Here is a 16,048-nt window from a genome sequence, read left to right on the forward strand (position 1 = left end):
AAAACCTTCCCTGAAAGAGTCCAAAGAGGTAGCTCAAAGTATTCCAGTTTAGTAATCAGTATTCCAGCCTCCCCTCCCCCAAACGTCTGTAGTACTCATGAACAGGAAGAGACTAGGATGTGGGATTGGGGGAAAGAAGAGGGTCTGTGTATTTTTCTCTGAGTTTCCTATTTCCTCCCATCTTTCTCAGGTTCCTCCATTTCCTCTCTACTGCGTTTCCAAAATTGTGTGTATTCTCCTTTAAGGGGCTGGGCATGTCTCCCGCCCTCTCCAGAATCGACTGAAGTTTCCGAGGAGCCTAATCTTGCTGGGCTGGATGTACCGTTCCAAAGACCCCCAAACTCCGTGCACCTCAAATGTCCCTTTCCTTCCTGTCTTCCCCACTGCTTCTCTTCCTAATCTCCCTACTTTCAACTATAAGACTCAGCTTCTCCCCAGAGGGGCTGAGCATCCTTGAGGTTTCCCACCCTTAACTGCTCCATCCCTGGATGGAGCCAGAGAAATGTGGTGGGGGGGTCGGGGCCAGAGTTTCAACATTGCCCCCCAGAAGGAGGAGCCAGAGATGGGGGTAAGGAGAATTTGGGGGGCCGGCAAAAGGGTTTCAATGGGGATGCGGTAGAGATACAGAGGGGGAAGAAAAGGATCTGGAGGAGGGAGGGTATGTCTATCAATCAACTTTGGTTAGTGGAGCTTGGTCTGTCTGCCTTTTACAGTCTCAAGTTCGTGGTCTCATTATCCATTAACCAGCCACTCCCTTTACTGTCTGCCAACCCCAGTCTTGAGCCCCAAGCAGAGCTCAGTTTCCCCTGGAGTCTGGGTGTAGACCTCCAAAGGCAGCTGCTGAGATAATCCCAGACCCCAGGGTTGGGGAGGCCCAGCATTAACTCTATACCCTTCTCAACTCTTGGGACCAAAGTCTGTCCAGGGAAGTAGGATGCCTGAGCCCAGGAGTCGTCAGCTTGGCAGTTGCCTGACCTCTGGATGCCTCCCAGGTAATAATTTGATCTCCTAAGACACCTCCAAATTTCATCCTACCCAACTTTGTTTTATACCCTCACCAAAGATACCTCTGTATTCCTTTCCTGACTCACAGTGCTTCTATCTCAGGCTTCCTTTTTTCCTCTATCTCGATCTGATTGAGAGCTTGGACCTTGATATTCCCTGTTTTCTTTGTCTATCTTTCAGTTACAGGCACTCTACCACTTAGCTATATCCCCAACCCCACCCTGTCTTCTTAACCCTGTTCCTCCTTTTCTCATTTACTATTTAATAACTCTATGAGTATCTACTATGTGCCAGGTAACATTAAGGATAGTCATAACCAGGCTTCCCTTCTTCCCTTTTAGGGGAACAAATCCTAGCATGGGCCCCAGGACTGAGGAAAGGGCTAGAACCTGAATTGTCTGGGACCCTGATCTGTACCAACTTTAGGGTCACCTTCCAGCCCTGTGGATGGCAGCGGAGTCAGGTGAGATAACTAAGGCAACAGAAAAGACAGTGAGAGCTAAAAGGGTAGGGGAATCTAGAAGGATTTAGACAAAAACTATGGGTTAAGGGCTATCTTTTGAATGTATAAGTGATAGCCAATAGGAATTATTTCTAGGGGAGTTGCCTCCTAGAGGGGACAGGGGCCACCAAATTAGGAAAAATGAGGGTTTTTACAGGTGTCTGTTGCATCAGTTATGTGCTTCCTCCAGGATACTCCTCTGAGCAGTGAATATGATTTTGCTCTGATCAACATTGGGCGATTAGAGGCTGGTAAGTCTGTGGGTTTGGTGAAAGGGGTGTTGGAATCCCTCCTCATCCTCCTTCTATTCCCAAAAAGACAGCCAGGAACGGGGTGGGATGGGCTGTTAAGAGTTCCTCCCAGAGGGACCCCATGGTTACAATGCTAACTCTTGACTTCAGTGAGTGGCTTGTCCCGAGTTCAGCTCCTCCGTCCAGGGTCCCAGCTTAAATTTATCCCAGAGGAGATTCTGATTCATGGCCAAGACTTCCGGCTGCTCAGAGTTGGTTTTGAGGCTGGAGGACTAGAGCCTCAAGCCTTTCAGGTAAGAAGCCCCTAACTAAAGATCCCTCTTCTTAGAACATGGAGGTCCTTTCCCTGGCAATTTCCAATCCTTCCCCATCCTCCAGGGTCCCTTCTCATCATTCCTTCTGCTCCTCTGCTCTAGGAGAGGCTAAAAAGCTGGGTTAAATGATAGTGTCATGAGAATAAGGTGCAATTACCAGTGGTATGATTGGGAGCGAGTTTTCTTCTCTGAAAAATGGGAGGGTAGGATGATATTGTTCCTAAGAGTCTTTCCAGAATTGATATTCTGATTCTGTGGTTCTAGATAGGTTCTCCTGATCCCAGTTCCCATAACCCATGGAAGCCCTCTTCTCTAGGGACTGTCTTTGCTGTTCACTATTGGTAAAGATAGTAGAGTATATGGGCTCCATTTCCTTCTTTTCACTTCTTCAGTCTAAGACAAAAGGATGGGATTTTTCCTCCACAGGTGACCATGGCCATTGTTCAAGCCAGAGCTCAGAGTAATCAAACCCAGCAGTATGCAGGAATAACCCTGAGCAAGGCTGGTGAGTGAGGTGCTGTAGGGTAAGGAAAGGGTATGGGGACTGAAAAAGCAGAGGCCAGTTGAAACAAAAAAAGAGCTGAGAAGCTATGTCTGGTTCCTCTTCTTTCTCCTCTGTGCCTTATTCCTGCCCTAGGTCAGGGTTCTAGCTCCAGAAAACCACCTATTCCTCTCTTGGAGACATTTGAAGACTGGGAGATTGAGCGCAAGAAGCAGGGGGCAAAAGGCTGGAGGGTCAGCACTGTCAATGAGAGGTTCGACGTAGCTACCAGGTGATCTGGTCCACTTCAACCCCTTCTGCCCTTCCAATTTTCTTGCAGTTCCCAGATCCTCTAAAGCTAGAAATTCTAGCAAACTCATTTCCTAGGCTATCTACAAAGCTATCTTTCTTATGTCCTTGTTCTTAAAACCTGAGATCCCTTGGAATGGTCTCTCCAAACAGCTTCCTTGTAGTATCAGCTTTACAGCTGTGACATCACTCTCAATTTCACAGTCTCCCCCGTTACTTCTGGGTCCCTAACCGAATTCTGGACAGTGAAGTCAGGAGAGCATTTGGACACTTCCATCAGGGCCGTGGACCGGTCAGTTTGAGGGTTAGGGCAATGGTTGGGATTAGAGGGTCATGGGAGGTCAGGGGACAATGTGGAGGGAGGGACTCTTGTGAGGTCATTGTGGGGGCAAGGGTAGCTTGGGATTAGTTTCTCCCTCAGTGACCTCTTTCTTACCCATCTAAAGCGCCTCTCCTGGCATCACCCTGGGGGTAGTGATCTTCTCCGCTGCGGAGGATTCTATACAGCCAGTGACCCTAACAAGGAGGATATCAGGTAAGGGGGGGCCTGAAGAGAAGACTCATGGATTAGGTGTTCAGGGAAGACTCCTTCACTTAATTTCTGCCTTTTCCTCTCCAGAGCAATGGAGTCCATGCTCCAGGCTGGGCATTCTGATGTTGTCCTGGTAGATACTATGGATGAGCTGCCTAGTCTTGCAGATATCCAACTTGCCCACATGAAGCTGAGGGCCCTCTGCCTGCCTGGTGAGAATAATTTTTTACCTTTTACTCCTAGGTCTGCTGACCCTTACCTGGTTTACTCTTTTGTTGGCTATAGATGTGTAACCCTTTATTCCAGCGATCCTTCATTTTAGTTTTCTATCCAATTCCCATCTCCTACACACTTACTGAATGCTTGCCTTCTTGGCCCCAACTTTTTTCCCCCCTCAATACTGGGGATTGAACCCAGGGACAATGTACCACTAAGCTACATTCCTAGACCTTTTTATTTTTTATTTTGAGACAAGGTCTTACTAAATTGCCTCAAATTTATGATCCTCCTGCCTCAGTCTTCTGAGTTACTGGAATGACAGGCATGTGCCTGGCCCCAACATAATTCTTTAAAAAATAATTAAAAAATTCAAACTTCACCCATCCTAAGTGTACAGGTCAATGAATTTTCTTATAGTTGTAATACTGTATAGCCAATAACAGTTTTTTTTCCCCCCAGTGCTGGAACTAAACCCTGGTACATGTTAGGCAAGCACTCTACCACTGAGCTACATCCTCAACCTCATTAACCCAATTTAATTTTAGAAGTCTCATGGCCAGGCTGGGATTGTAGCATAGTGGTAGAGCATTTGCCTACCACATGTTGAGGCACTGCATTCAATCCTCAGCCCCACATAAAAATAAGTAAAATAAAGGTATTTTGTCTATCTACAACTAAAAAAGAAAAAAAAGAAAGAATCCTCATGGCCATTTACAGTTACTTTTCATTCCTACCCTCAGGTTTAGGAGGCCACTAACTGACTTATTATTAACCCATCAGGCTATAGACCTGAATCCTGAGTTCTTTTGACCTCTTTGCCTTTCTGATCGCTCTACTCCCTGATAGACTCATCTGTAGCTGAGGACAAATGGCTCTCAGCCTTGGAAGGAACTCGATGGTTGGACTATGTCAGGTACTCACCTCCTTCTTCTAGTCATGATTTATAATTCTAACTTCCCCAACCTTCTGTTAACTTGGACTCTTAAAATGGCTTTCCATCATTCTTCTTGGTCTCCCAGGACTGTTATTGCTACTTCTTGGAAGAAGGGGCAGGATTTTGGAATCCCTATTCCATTCCATGACCCATTACTCCCTTCCCCATTTTCCTCACCTGCCCCTTCAGGTCTTGCCTTCGAAAGGCCAGTGATGTCTCAGTTTTAGTGACATCCAAGGTTCGTTCTGTAGTACTTCAAGGTGAGTGCCTTGAGTCAGCTTGCTCTGTTCCTTGCCTTTTTCCTTTACCCACCTGGATAGGTTCTGTGAAGAGAGATCCATAGGCTTGTCCATTTCTAGTGCTAGCACGCTTTTCTTCTATTACTAGCAACTATCCATGAGTTGTAGGCCTCATTCTTCCGAGTTACCTCTATGTTCCCCGTTAAAGCTTGTCCCTAACATGGAAGTATCCTTAGCCTCTCTCTCCCTTTCTTTCTATCAGTGGAGGGTGTCTGGGGTTGGGGTGGTAAGGACACTGTGGAAGCTGGTTTGATTATTGTGATTCTGCCTCCTACAGGTGAAACTGTGTATTTCTATCCAGGTGGAATCTAAGAAGTGAATCATTCAAACTCTTTGTTTTCTCTTCACTTTTGTGTGCTGTCTCAATCCTGCCTACCCCAAACTCTCCCCCTCTGTGCCCCTCAATTCTCCTGGCCATGTTTCCTCTTCTTGTTCTCTCTTGCCCCAGTTTGGGCCCCCCTTTCTTTGTCCCTTCTTCCTCTTTATCACCCAGAGCGCAGTGATCGTGATCTCAATGGCCTCCTCTCTTCACTCGTCCAGTTGCTTTCATCCCCTGAAGCCCGAACACTGTTTGGCTTCCAATCACTAGTGCAGCGAGAGTGGGTGGCAGCAGGACACCCCTTCCTGACCAGGCTTGGGGGAACTGGGGCTACTGAAGAGGTGAGAACAATTTGGGAGGGTTTGGGGGTATTACTAAAGAAGTAAGGGGATGAGAAAATTACACTGTATAAATTCATTGGAGGGGAATCAGGTCAGATGGGTCCTGAGATTAGACTAATCTTGAAAACCCACAAGTGAGGCCCCCCCCCATTAAAGTGACATTTAGTCTTGATGTATTTTATGAAAAGTGTCTGAGGGTGTAGAAGGGAAGTTGATGCTCACTCTCAGGACCCTTGATTCAGGTTTTCATTCTCTGACCGCACTCCCCCCCCCCCCCCCCCCCCCCACATTCTGTTGCCTATGTCCCCATCCCTTGTCATTTTGTCATCCTCCCTCTTTAGGTCCACAGAATCGTACCAACCTCTTAATTTCTCTCTTCTCAGGCCCCAGTATTTCTCCTCTTCCTTGATTGTGTCTGGCAGCTCCTCCAGCAGTTTTCAGCTGAGTTTGAGTTTTCTGAGTTTTTCCTTCTTGCTCTTCATGACAGTGTCAGAACTCCTGACACTCTTACATTCCTGAGAAATACCCCATGGGAGCGTGGAAAGCAGAGTGGACAGGTCAGTGATACCTTTTTTTTTTTAACTTTTTCTTTTCCATTGAGAAGTATACTCTAAAGTTCAGTTTTGATTTATTTTATGAGAAATGAAGTCTGTGGGTTCAGAGGGGAAAGCTGTTACTCAGTCACAGGGCTAGACTTGGTCTACATTTGATGCCTAAAATAGGAGTTTCATGATTTGTCTCTAGATTTGGGATACACATATATACATACAAACATTAACCACCATTTTTCTTGCTTTTTTTGTCCAGTTTAATTCCTATACACAAGTTTATACTCCAGGATACTCCCAGCCCCAATTTGGGAACTCTGTTAACCTGCAGCTGTCTGTCTGGGACTGGGATTTACGCTACAGCAATGAACAAATATTACAGTTTCATAATCCTGGCTATGACCTCCAGCACTGCCCAGATTCCTGGTTCCCTAGACAGCAGGTAAGTTGCCTAAATTTCCCGAGATCCCTTGACTTTCCCACAGGTTCATGCTACTAGATAAGAAGTAGAAAGACGCAATGGCTGAGTTCCTCAGGGGAAGCTACCCACTCTTCTGCAACTGTCACAGTTCCTGTCTCTAGGAAGACATTAATCTTAGAATAGCAGAGGTCATCTTTTGTCTTTATTTCCACATATTAGTCTTCCTGTCTCATGCCCATATTTTATAAGGACCTCTAAAATCAACTTTAATCAGCCCTGAGGTCTGTTTGAAGCCTAAGAAGAGAACAGATGAATTCTGAAGAGGAAGCTTAAGTTTTAGTTACTAGTGCAATGAATGGGCAGCAACTGGATATCCCTTCCTGATCTAGTCTGAGGAAATTGGGGTTATCTGGCATCTCAGTTGCCAGTTGGTCTCCTTTTCCTTTTTAGTCGAACTTCATGGTTCCTGGACCCCCAAGTTCTATATGGCTCTTCTCTAGAGGGGCTCTGACCCCCTTGAATCAGCTCTGTCCTTGGCGAGACAGTCCCTCCCTACTGGCAGTCTCTTCTCGTTGGCTGCCTCGACCTGCTATCTCCTCTGAAAGCCTGGCTGACCAGGAGTGGGGGCTCCCCTCACATTGGGGAGCTTGCCCTTTACCTCCAGGGTTACTGCTGCCTGGCTATCTGGGACCCCAGATCAGGCTCTGGAGACGCTGCTACCTGAGGGGAAGGCCTGAGGTCCAGGTGAGAAGGGAAGATGGATTGGGAGTGGGAGAAGGGGCTTCACTGTTGAACCAGATGAACAGAGCTAAAAAGGCAAGGGGCTGGGATTGGGAATTAAAGTACCATCCCTTTTGGTAACACAATGGATAGGTTTGGAAGTGTAAGGGGTCAGGGAAACTGCTTGTGGCTTAGATTAAGAAGAATTTAGGGCATGGGGGGAAGGGAAGGGCATTAAAGATACCAGAAGTAGTGGACAGATTTTAGAAGCAGAAAGCTAAAGCTGCAATAATATTCCTTTCTGCCCTTTTTTGCCCCTCCTCCAGCTGGGCCTGTTAGCTCCCACAATCTCTGGCCTCCAGAATGAGCTATCCCATCTTCAGGAGCTATTAAGAAAATGGACACCAAGACTATCTCCTGAGGATCACTCTAAGAAAAAAGATCCAAATACCATTCTTTCCAAATCCTGCTGAAATTGCTGGCATTCTCAAAGGCAGGGCAGAGGGGGATCTGCGATAAAGGAGGGCTCTAATCCTTCAGTTTTCCACAATTGGCCTCACTGCCTCAATCTTCACATTCCAGCCCTTAAAAAAGCTCACTTAATAGACGAGTTTTTATAGCAGATGGCAGTGCTAATCTTCAGCTCTTTCTCCTATTGTTTGTTCCTGAAGGTATTTTTGTTTCTTGTGACTTGAAGAATTAAGAAACAAAACAATCCTAAATGTGATTGTCTCTTTTTTGGAGGGCAATTCCTTCCCTTTTTGGATAACCAGCTGTTAAATCTTAAGATCGGAGATGCTGTTCATCAGTCCCAATAAGATGGCCAAGAGACCTCATTCTCATCCCCTTGCTCCTGCTTTAATTCTAATTTCTATGGAATTTCTAAGAAATTTCTATTTCTTTATAATTTTTTTTGAGAATGTATATTTTTGTAGTGGCATTTCTATTTAAGGAGTTCATTAAAGCACAGTATTGCTACAGATTACTGGCACTGTGTCTTGTGTTTGGATAAAAGAGCCTAGTAGCAGTGGTGGGTGGAAAGGGGAGTGACCCAAAAGAGGAAAGCACCCACCATGTTATTGCCAAAGAAATAGGGATTTGGGTCAGGTGAGGCTCTACAGAATTCACATACAACTTGGGAAAATGTTTTTCTTCTGTGTCTCTCATTTTGAGATAGCGTGACAAGAGCACAGTAAAAAGTTGTTGCTGGGGTGGGAGTGTGCCCTAGAGGTTGAGGCCTCTTCAATCCCAGTCACCCCCTCAACTTTCGATACACCCCACCTTGAAGCCTGATTCCTTCGCCTCCCCTATGCAATAACGATTAGGTGAGCTCAGACTTCGCTCCAGCGAAGGCATTCCTCAATTTCCTCCCCCGAGGGAAAACGAATTACTTCGAGCCCAGGTCAGGGCTTTGAGACCAAATTTGCACCAAGCTTGAGGTCACGATTGAACGCTGACTCTGCGTCCGTATACAGCCGAGTCCTTAGGTTGGGGGTTTTCGCAGCACACCCTTATCTGGGTGGGAAAAGAAGGATCACGACTACAAAATGGATGAAAAATAGTTATCTTAGCTTTTGATTTTGGGGAGCAGCATAATTCTTTGACGTCCTAGCACTGCCTTAAGAGGGTCTGAGAGTCTCTATTCGGCTTCCAGCGCTGTGCCTTGTCGTTGGGCCACTTTGCCTCACTACACCCCAGAACCTCCGAGCCGCTACGTTTTAGCGACTCCTAAGATGGCCGCGGCCACTTCCGACTCCGCCCCCGCCACAGTCCCACCCAACGTCCGTCTTCGCTCCGGAAGTGGAAATAATAACTAAGGTCAGAGGGCGGAGCTAGTGCTTAGAGACGGCGGGAGCTCTTTCGCCATGGCTGCCGGGCCGATATCCGAACGGAACCAGGGTAACTGGAAGGGACGAACCTAGGCTAGAGCCCCGAGAGCTAAGAGACCGCAGATTAGGAACAGTAGCATTACTGCCAGTCCGGGAGACTAGACCTTCCCCGGAGTCTGCGAGACCAGCCTCCCTGGTTGTTGGGGGCGGGGTGGCGAAATTCAGGCTGAGGCCTGTTAGGCGAGAGTGGTCCAGTTCCCCTCTTGGTCCAATTCCCTCTCCCTTCCCACTCAGAAATAAAATAGCAGGGTTCGGTTGCAAATGCCTGTAATCCCAGTGACTCGGGAGGCTGAGGCAAGAGTACCTCAAGTTCAGTTTCACCAACTTAGACCCTGTGTCCAAAAACATAAAATCTACCAAGAAAGACAAAATCTGAAGCAGAACACTGAGTTAAACTTTAAAAAAATTCTCTAGGTTCTAGGAAGAGAGAGACTTATTAGGGCGTAATCTAACTTTCTGTTTTCTTTTTTTTGCACCCCCATCCCACTCCCAATTCGACCTGGATTACATCTTCATATTCTTTTCACTTCCTTCCCTGTCATACTCGCACCCCTTCCCTAACCTCTCGCTCCCTCCCTCTAGATGCCACTGTGTACGTGGGGGGCCTAGATGAGAAGGTTAGTGAGCCACTGCTGTGGGAACTGTTTCTCCAGGCAGGGCCCGTGGTCAACACCCACATGCCAAAGGATAGAGTCACTGGCCAGCACCAAGGTAAGTACGTGGCAAGAAGTGAATATATGTGTTGAGGGGACAAATGCAAGAATTGAATTTATGTACTTATGGAATGAATGCTCTTGAAGGGTCCTACCTATTCTTTGGAATGAGCCTTCTAAAAAGAATTCTTTCCCTTAAGCTTCAGTTTACAGTTCCTGGAACCATTATCAGTTAAAATGAGGATATTATGAGTTATACTCCTTTTTGACTCTCTTCACTTGAGTTGTTAACCTTCCCTTCTTCACTTACCCAGGTTATGGCTTCGTTGAATTCTTGAGTGAGGAAGATGCTGACTATGCCATTAAGATCATGAACATGATCAAACTCTATGGAAAACCAATACGTGTAAATAAGGCATCTGCTCACAACAAAAACCTGGATGTAGGGGCCAACATTTTCATTGGAAACCTGGACCCAGAAATTGATGAGAAGCTGCTTTATGATACTTTCAGCGCCTTTGGGGTCATCTTACAAACACCCAAAATTATGCGGGACCCTGATACAGGCAACTCCAAAGGTTATGCCTTTATTAATTTTGCTTCGTTTGATGCTTCGGATGCAGCAATTGAGGCTATGAATGGGCAATACCTCTGTAACCGCCCTATCACTGTATCTTATGCGTTCAAGAAGGACTCTAAGGGTGAGCGCCATGGCTCAGCAGCTGAACGACTTCTAGCAGCCCAGAACCCACTCTCCCAGGCTGACCGTCCTCATCAGCTGTTTGCAGATGCACCCCCTCCACCTTCTGCCCCCAATCCTGTGGTGTCATCATTGGGATCTGGGCTTCCTCCACCAGGTAAAGGTTTTGGTTCAAAATGTGTTGTCTTAAGGCTAGTGGGGGGAGGGACAGGAAAAAGAAAAAACCCGGAGGGAGTTGGATGTAGAGTTGGTAGGTGATGAGAAGGGAATGGGGAGTGAACATAGTGGGTTTCTTCAGCAGGTTGAAGTTGGTTTTAATTTTTTTTTAATTAAAAATTTTTTTTAGTTGTAGATGGACACGGTACCTTTATCATATTTATTTTTATGTGGTTCTGAGGATTGAACTCAGTTCCTCACACATGAGAGGCAAGCACTCTACCACTGAGCCAGAACCCCAGCCCCAGCTTTGAGTTTTTTAACATTGCTTTTGACTTTGAAGCATTGGCAGGAGAGTAAAGAGCTCGCCCTGCCTGAAGAGACTAGATTGGGACAGGCTCTTTAAAGACATTTTCTTCTCACCACCATTAACTCGTTCTTTCATTTCCTATGTAGGCATGCCTCCTCCTGGCTCCTTCCCACCTCCAGTGCCACCTCCTGGTGCCCTCCCACCTGGGATACCACCGGCCATGCCCCCACCACCTATGCCTCCTGGGGCTGGAGGACATGGCCCTCCATCAGCAGGAACCCCAGGGGCTGGACATCCTGGCCATGGACATTCACATCCTCACCCGTTCCCACCAGGTGGAATGCCCCATCCAGGTAGGTGTTCTTTGATGGGAAAGGGAGTGATGAGTTTGATAGAGGGGCTTTAAGTTTTTCTGAAGAATAGTTTGTAGGTGGTGTTTTTGTTTCCTTATTTTTTGCTTTCATTCTCTGAAAGCACTCCAGAGTAGAGATCCAGTTGCCAACTCTAGGAGACATTTCTGTTTCTTAACCTGATTTAATCTCTTCTGTGCTTGAAACTAGCCATGTCTTCTAGTTTAGAATTCTTGTCTCTTTTTGCTTCTCTTTTTCTGAATTTTTCCACCTTTTTCTCTAACTTGTGAGTCTCAGTCACCTTTGTTTTATAAGCTCCTTTTTCTTTGCTTATCACTAGATTTTTATGCTTGGTCCTCTTTTCTACATTTGTCCATCGTTTTAATTAAGTAAATACTGATGTTTCTTGGGTCTCTGTCTCTAGTTCATGATTAGTAACAAACCAGACCCATGATCCTGCTCAACAGGCAGCTGCACTTTCCTATCATGCCCCTTCAAACCTTTTCTTCCTCTGATAGTCTTTGTTTTCAGGTGCTTATTCATAAATGGGGGAGTTTGAGTATTCCCTGTTACTTCACTCTTCCTACTAAATCTTACTCATTACCTCTGGCATCTGCCTCACTGCCAGTGCCAGTTCAGGCTCTCTCTCTCTCTCTTTTTTTTTTAATAATTTAAATTTTATTCTTTATTTATTTGTTTTTTATATAGTGCATGCTAGGCAAGCACTCTACCACTGAGCTGTGACCCCAGTCTGGGTTCAGGCTCTTATTTTCTATCTTTGATCAACATTCACAAACTAACTTTTGTAAAACAGATGTTTATACACACTTGCTTAGAATTCTCTTGCTCCTTTTTACCTACAGAGTAAATGCCAAACTCATTACCATAGCATTCAGGGCTTTTACATGAACTGGTCTTGAATCATCACTCCTGTAACTGCATGTTGCTTCTGATTACTGAGCTATTGGTATTTTCTTGAACATACTATGCTGTTTGACATGTGATTTGCACACACTGATTTTTCTGCTTTGGATGGTCTATTTCTATTCTCTTGTCCTCTTGAATTTCTATTTATCCTTTAGAATTAGATCTTCGCAGAGGTGGTATGTCTGCTACCTTCCCAAATCCTATCAAGGGAGTAATAACTCTACTTGTAAACTTTTGCTTCATTGATATAATGCCTGAATCATAGAATTAGCAAGTGAAGTGGGTAAGGAGTTAATTGAGTAGTTGGTTTGTACTGTTAGAATGGAATCAAGGCTAAAGGGGCACTTTTGCTCTTCCTTTCTTCATTTTCTTTGTATTCCTTATCTTCCTATTGTTTCCTTTTTCCTTGTGTCTGTTTTATTTTCATAGGAATGTCTCAGATGCAATTGGCTCACCATGGCCCTCATGGCTTAGGACATCCACATGCTGGGCCTCCAGGCTCTGGGGGGCAACCACCACCCCGACCACCACCTGGAATGCCTCATCCTGGACCTCCTCCAATGGGCATGCCCCCTCGAGGACCTCCATTTGGATCTCCCATGGGTGAGTGGGCTTTATACACCTCTTTCATCCTCACATATGTTATAGCCTTTATCACACCACTTGTCCCATGCCTTTTCTTTTACTTTTTATATTTAACTAACTTTGTTCTTGCAGGTCACCCAGGTCCTATGCCTCCACATGGTATGCGTGGGCCTCCTCCACTGATGCCACCTCATGGATACACTGGTCCTCCACGACCCCCACCCTATGGCTACCAACGGGGGCCCCTCCCCCCACCCAGACCCACACCCCGACCTCCAGTTCCCCCTCGTGGCCCACTTCGGGGCCCTCTCCCTCAGTAAATTCTCATTCTCCTACCTCCTGTTTTATCCTTCCAATATCTTTTTGATCCCTTGGACCAATCAAAGTTGCTATAGCTCCCTGGGGCTAGGGCACGAATCCCTCTCAGTCCCCCCACCCCCAATATAATTTTTTGCACAGGAGGTTTTTTGTTTTTGTTTTTTACTTGGGTCCTAAGTGTTTTGCAGATGCTCAGAGAAAATAAAACCATACTCCTTGTTTATGTTTTGTGAGTTTTCCTTGGTAAAGTAACTTTTCTCTTAAGAGATAAGGAATTGTGAGGAATGGTAAGGTAAAAATGAGGGTATTTACATTTTAAAGGCTTATTTTGTAATGTACTGTTTTAATAGCTGGACTCTGCTGTGCACTCTAGCAGTTGTCTCCTTACATAGAGCTTATCCTTTGGTTTATAACATGGGACATTAAAATGGGAAGCGAAGTAAAGAGCCTGGAGACTGCTGGCAAAATAGAAAGTAACATGCACAAAGGTATTCATTGTAGCTAACAACTTGCATGTCCATTAGGAAGGGACTCGTCGCATAAACTGGTAAATGGATAAACTGTGCAGCTATGAAAAGAAATGAGGAAGGGGTTGGGGGTATAACTGATAAGTGTGTACTTAGCAAGCACGAGGTCTTGGGTTCAATCCCTGGCACAAAAAAAAGGGGGAAAAATTATGTAGATATCTCTGGGAGAGATTTTGGTTAAATGAAGAATATATATATATATATATATATATATATATATATATATATATGTATGTATATACATATATGGTGAGCTACCTTATCTAAGGGGCAGTACATATATGTATTTGCTTATATTTTTTAAAAAGGGAAAATGGACATTGATATCACTGGGGGGAGGGAGGATATGGAGGGAAACTTGGTTTCTCTGAATATACTGTTAATGTGGCTTTCATTTGGAGCCATATAAATGTCTTACATAATTGTAAACATTAAAATAAGCAATTTGGGTCAAAATAAGTTCATTTTTCCTGTTCTTTACCCCAGACATCTTGTATCTTATTTGTAATTTTTTTCTTTTTTGGTGGGGGGGGGTGTTAAACAATAGCAATTTATTTCTCCTCTTATTCCTATTTTTCTTTTTAGTCCTTCCAAACCTGATTTCCATCAAATTTAAATCTGTGCTCAAAGACCTTAGCAATGAGATCAAACCCAAAGGCCATTTATTACCCTGTTCTTTGCCACATTCAATCCTATATCACCTTCTTGAAGCTCCTTCTGGTTTATATAACTATGAACTTTCTTAAACTCTAGGAGAGAAAAGGTGAGCCTGACTCCTTTCTGCATAATTCTTATTCATTCAACATTCTTATGGTACCTACAAATGCTCTACTGATGGCAGCTGAAGATAGGATAAGCAAGACAGTTCTTGCTGTCAAAACTTGTACATATAACATTGTTATTGAAACAAATATTTTGAGAGCATAAGGAAAGGCATCTAACAGCATGAAGATCCAAGAAAAATTCCCGGTGGAAAAAAAGTCTCAATTTAATCTTAAGAAGTTTTCCAGGCAAAAATGAAGAAACTTGTTCCAGTGGATGGGATGTTTGCAAGTAAAAACTGATAGATAGCAGTGTACAATGCACTAAAACTGGTGAGTATTAGAAGCAGGCTTAGGTTAGAGTCAGTTGAGGAGCTTCCATCAGTAAGTGCTACTAAGCCCTTTTTTACATCATGTTATGGAATAACTGGAAACAACATTGAGGTAAAGGGGAGGAGGCTGTTTAGCTGGTAGCTACTACACTGGCATTTATTTATTTTTCCTACTGGGTATTGAACCTAGGGGCCCTCTACCACTGAGCTACATCCCTAACCCTTTTTAAACTTCAAATTTTGAGACAGGGTCTCATTAAATGGCTGAAGCTGATCTGGAATTTGTGATCTTCCTGGAGTCCTTGGGATTACAGGTGTGTGCCATGCCTTGCTAGGTTGGGACTTCTAGCTGCACCAGTTTGATGTGCTTATTAGATACCCATGTGGTGATATTGAACAGGCAGAGATTTTGGGTTTGGGCTTGATGGAGAAGTCTGGACTGGAGATACAGAAGTGGGAATCATCAGCATAGAGACAGTATTAAAGTTATGAGACTGCTTGGGGCGAGAGGAGGAGAATAAGTAGACTGAGCCCCTAGGAACTATAAGGTTACTGAATCAACCCAGCAAAGGAGACTGGAGTGGCTGGTGAGGTCATGAGACTGTGGTACCTGGGGAAAATGATTTGTCTTCTCTTAGACCTTAAGAAAAAAAATATGTTTATCTTTGAAGTGTACAATACTTCTATTTTAGCAAGTAATGTATCAGTGTAGAGTATGCAAAACCTCCTTAAAGGGAAGAAATGGCTTCCTGCCAGCAGGATTTAGCTATAACCTAATTATAAAATTAACATATTTAAATAAAGAATATCTACCTGAAGAAGGATTAACAATGAAAGCTTAGTAAAAGGAGAGTCCCTGAAGCCCACATGGGCAGAGCTGTTCCAAGTACTATCCTCGAAAAAGTGCTTCAGCCATCAGATTTCCAGTCATCTAGGAAGTCTGCCTGTAGTATAGAGGTGAGGATACTCTTGCCAAGAAGAGTTTTCTGGACCCATTGGCATAATTCCTTACTGGGCATGGCCATATGCCATTAAAGATACAAGTCCTCCAGTTATTGTGCATTTATCTATACATCAACATTATGATTCTAATTTCATTTCAGTAAGAGAACATGACTTGTCTGAGTAACAGTTACATTTCAGTTAAATTTTATGGAAAGTTAATGTGTATTAAATGGCTTTGTATTTCAGCAAATTGTAAACTTTGTTGTCATAAACAAATGTTTGCAAAATCCAGCTTTGGAGCCTACAAAGCTCAGGCCCACATCCCTATCAGTGGTAAATTCAACATGTCAGATGTCACCTGTGAGATTTCTCAGTCATTGGCTGCCAACTTTCTCATGTA

The 16,048-nt window shown here is 44.5% G+C and overlaps 2 protein-coding genes across 2 annotated transcripts; both read left to right on the plus strand.

Moving 5' to 3' along the window:
* Positions 1-288: 288 nt before the first annotated feature.
* On the plus strand, positions 289-8,174 carry Mtmr11 (myotubularin related protein 11). Its single transcript, XM_047557035.1, is given in 18 exon segments — positions 289-568; positions 917-992; positions 1,347-1,468; positions 1,698-1,758; positions 1,909-2,051; positions 2,499-2,577; positions 2,710-2,845; positions 3,067-3,154; positions 3,309-3,397; positions 3,482-3,606; positions 4,460-4,526; positions 4,737-4,807; positions 5,340-5,506; positions 5,890-6,063; positions 6,314-6,496; positions 6,926-7,219; positions 7,522-7,653; positions 7,655-8,174. Coding segments are annotated over 18 exon segments (2,133 nt in total). The 5' UTR covers positions 289-502; the 3' UTR covers positions 7,715-8,174.
* Positions 8,175-8,998: 824 nt separating this feature from the next.
* Sf3b4 (splicing factor 3b subunit 4) lies at positions 8,999-13,306 on the plus strand. Its single transcript, XM_047558143.1, has 6 exons — positions 8,999-9,094; positions 9,667-9,795; positions 10,052-10,594; positions 11,050-11,256; positions 12,610-12,783; positions 12,898-13,306. Exons 1-6 carry the CDS (start codon positions 9,061-9,063, stop codon positions 13,083-13,085), a joined length of 1,275 nt encoding a protein of 424 aa, XP_047414099.1. The 5' UTR covers positions 8,999-9,060; the 3' UTR covers positions 13,086-13,306.
* The last annotated feature ends 2,742 nt before the right edge of the window (positions 13,307-16,048 follow it).

Source organism: Sciurus carolinensis, chromosome 1, assembly GCF_902686445.1.
Source record: "Sciurus carolinensis chromosome 1, mSciCar1.2, whole genome shotgun sequence".
NCBI classification, from domain to species: Eukaryota; Metazoa; Chordata; class Mammalia; order Rodentia; family Sciuridae; genus Sciurus; species Sciurus carolinensis.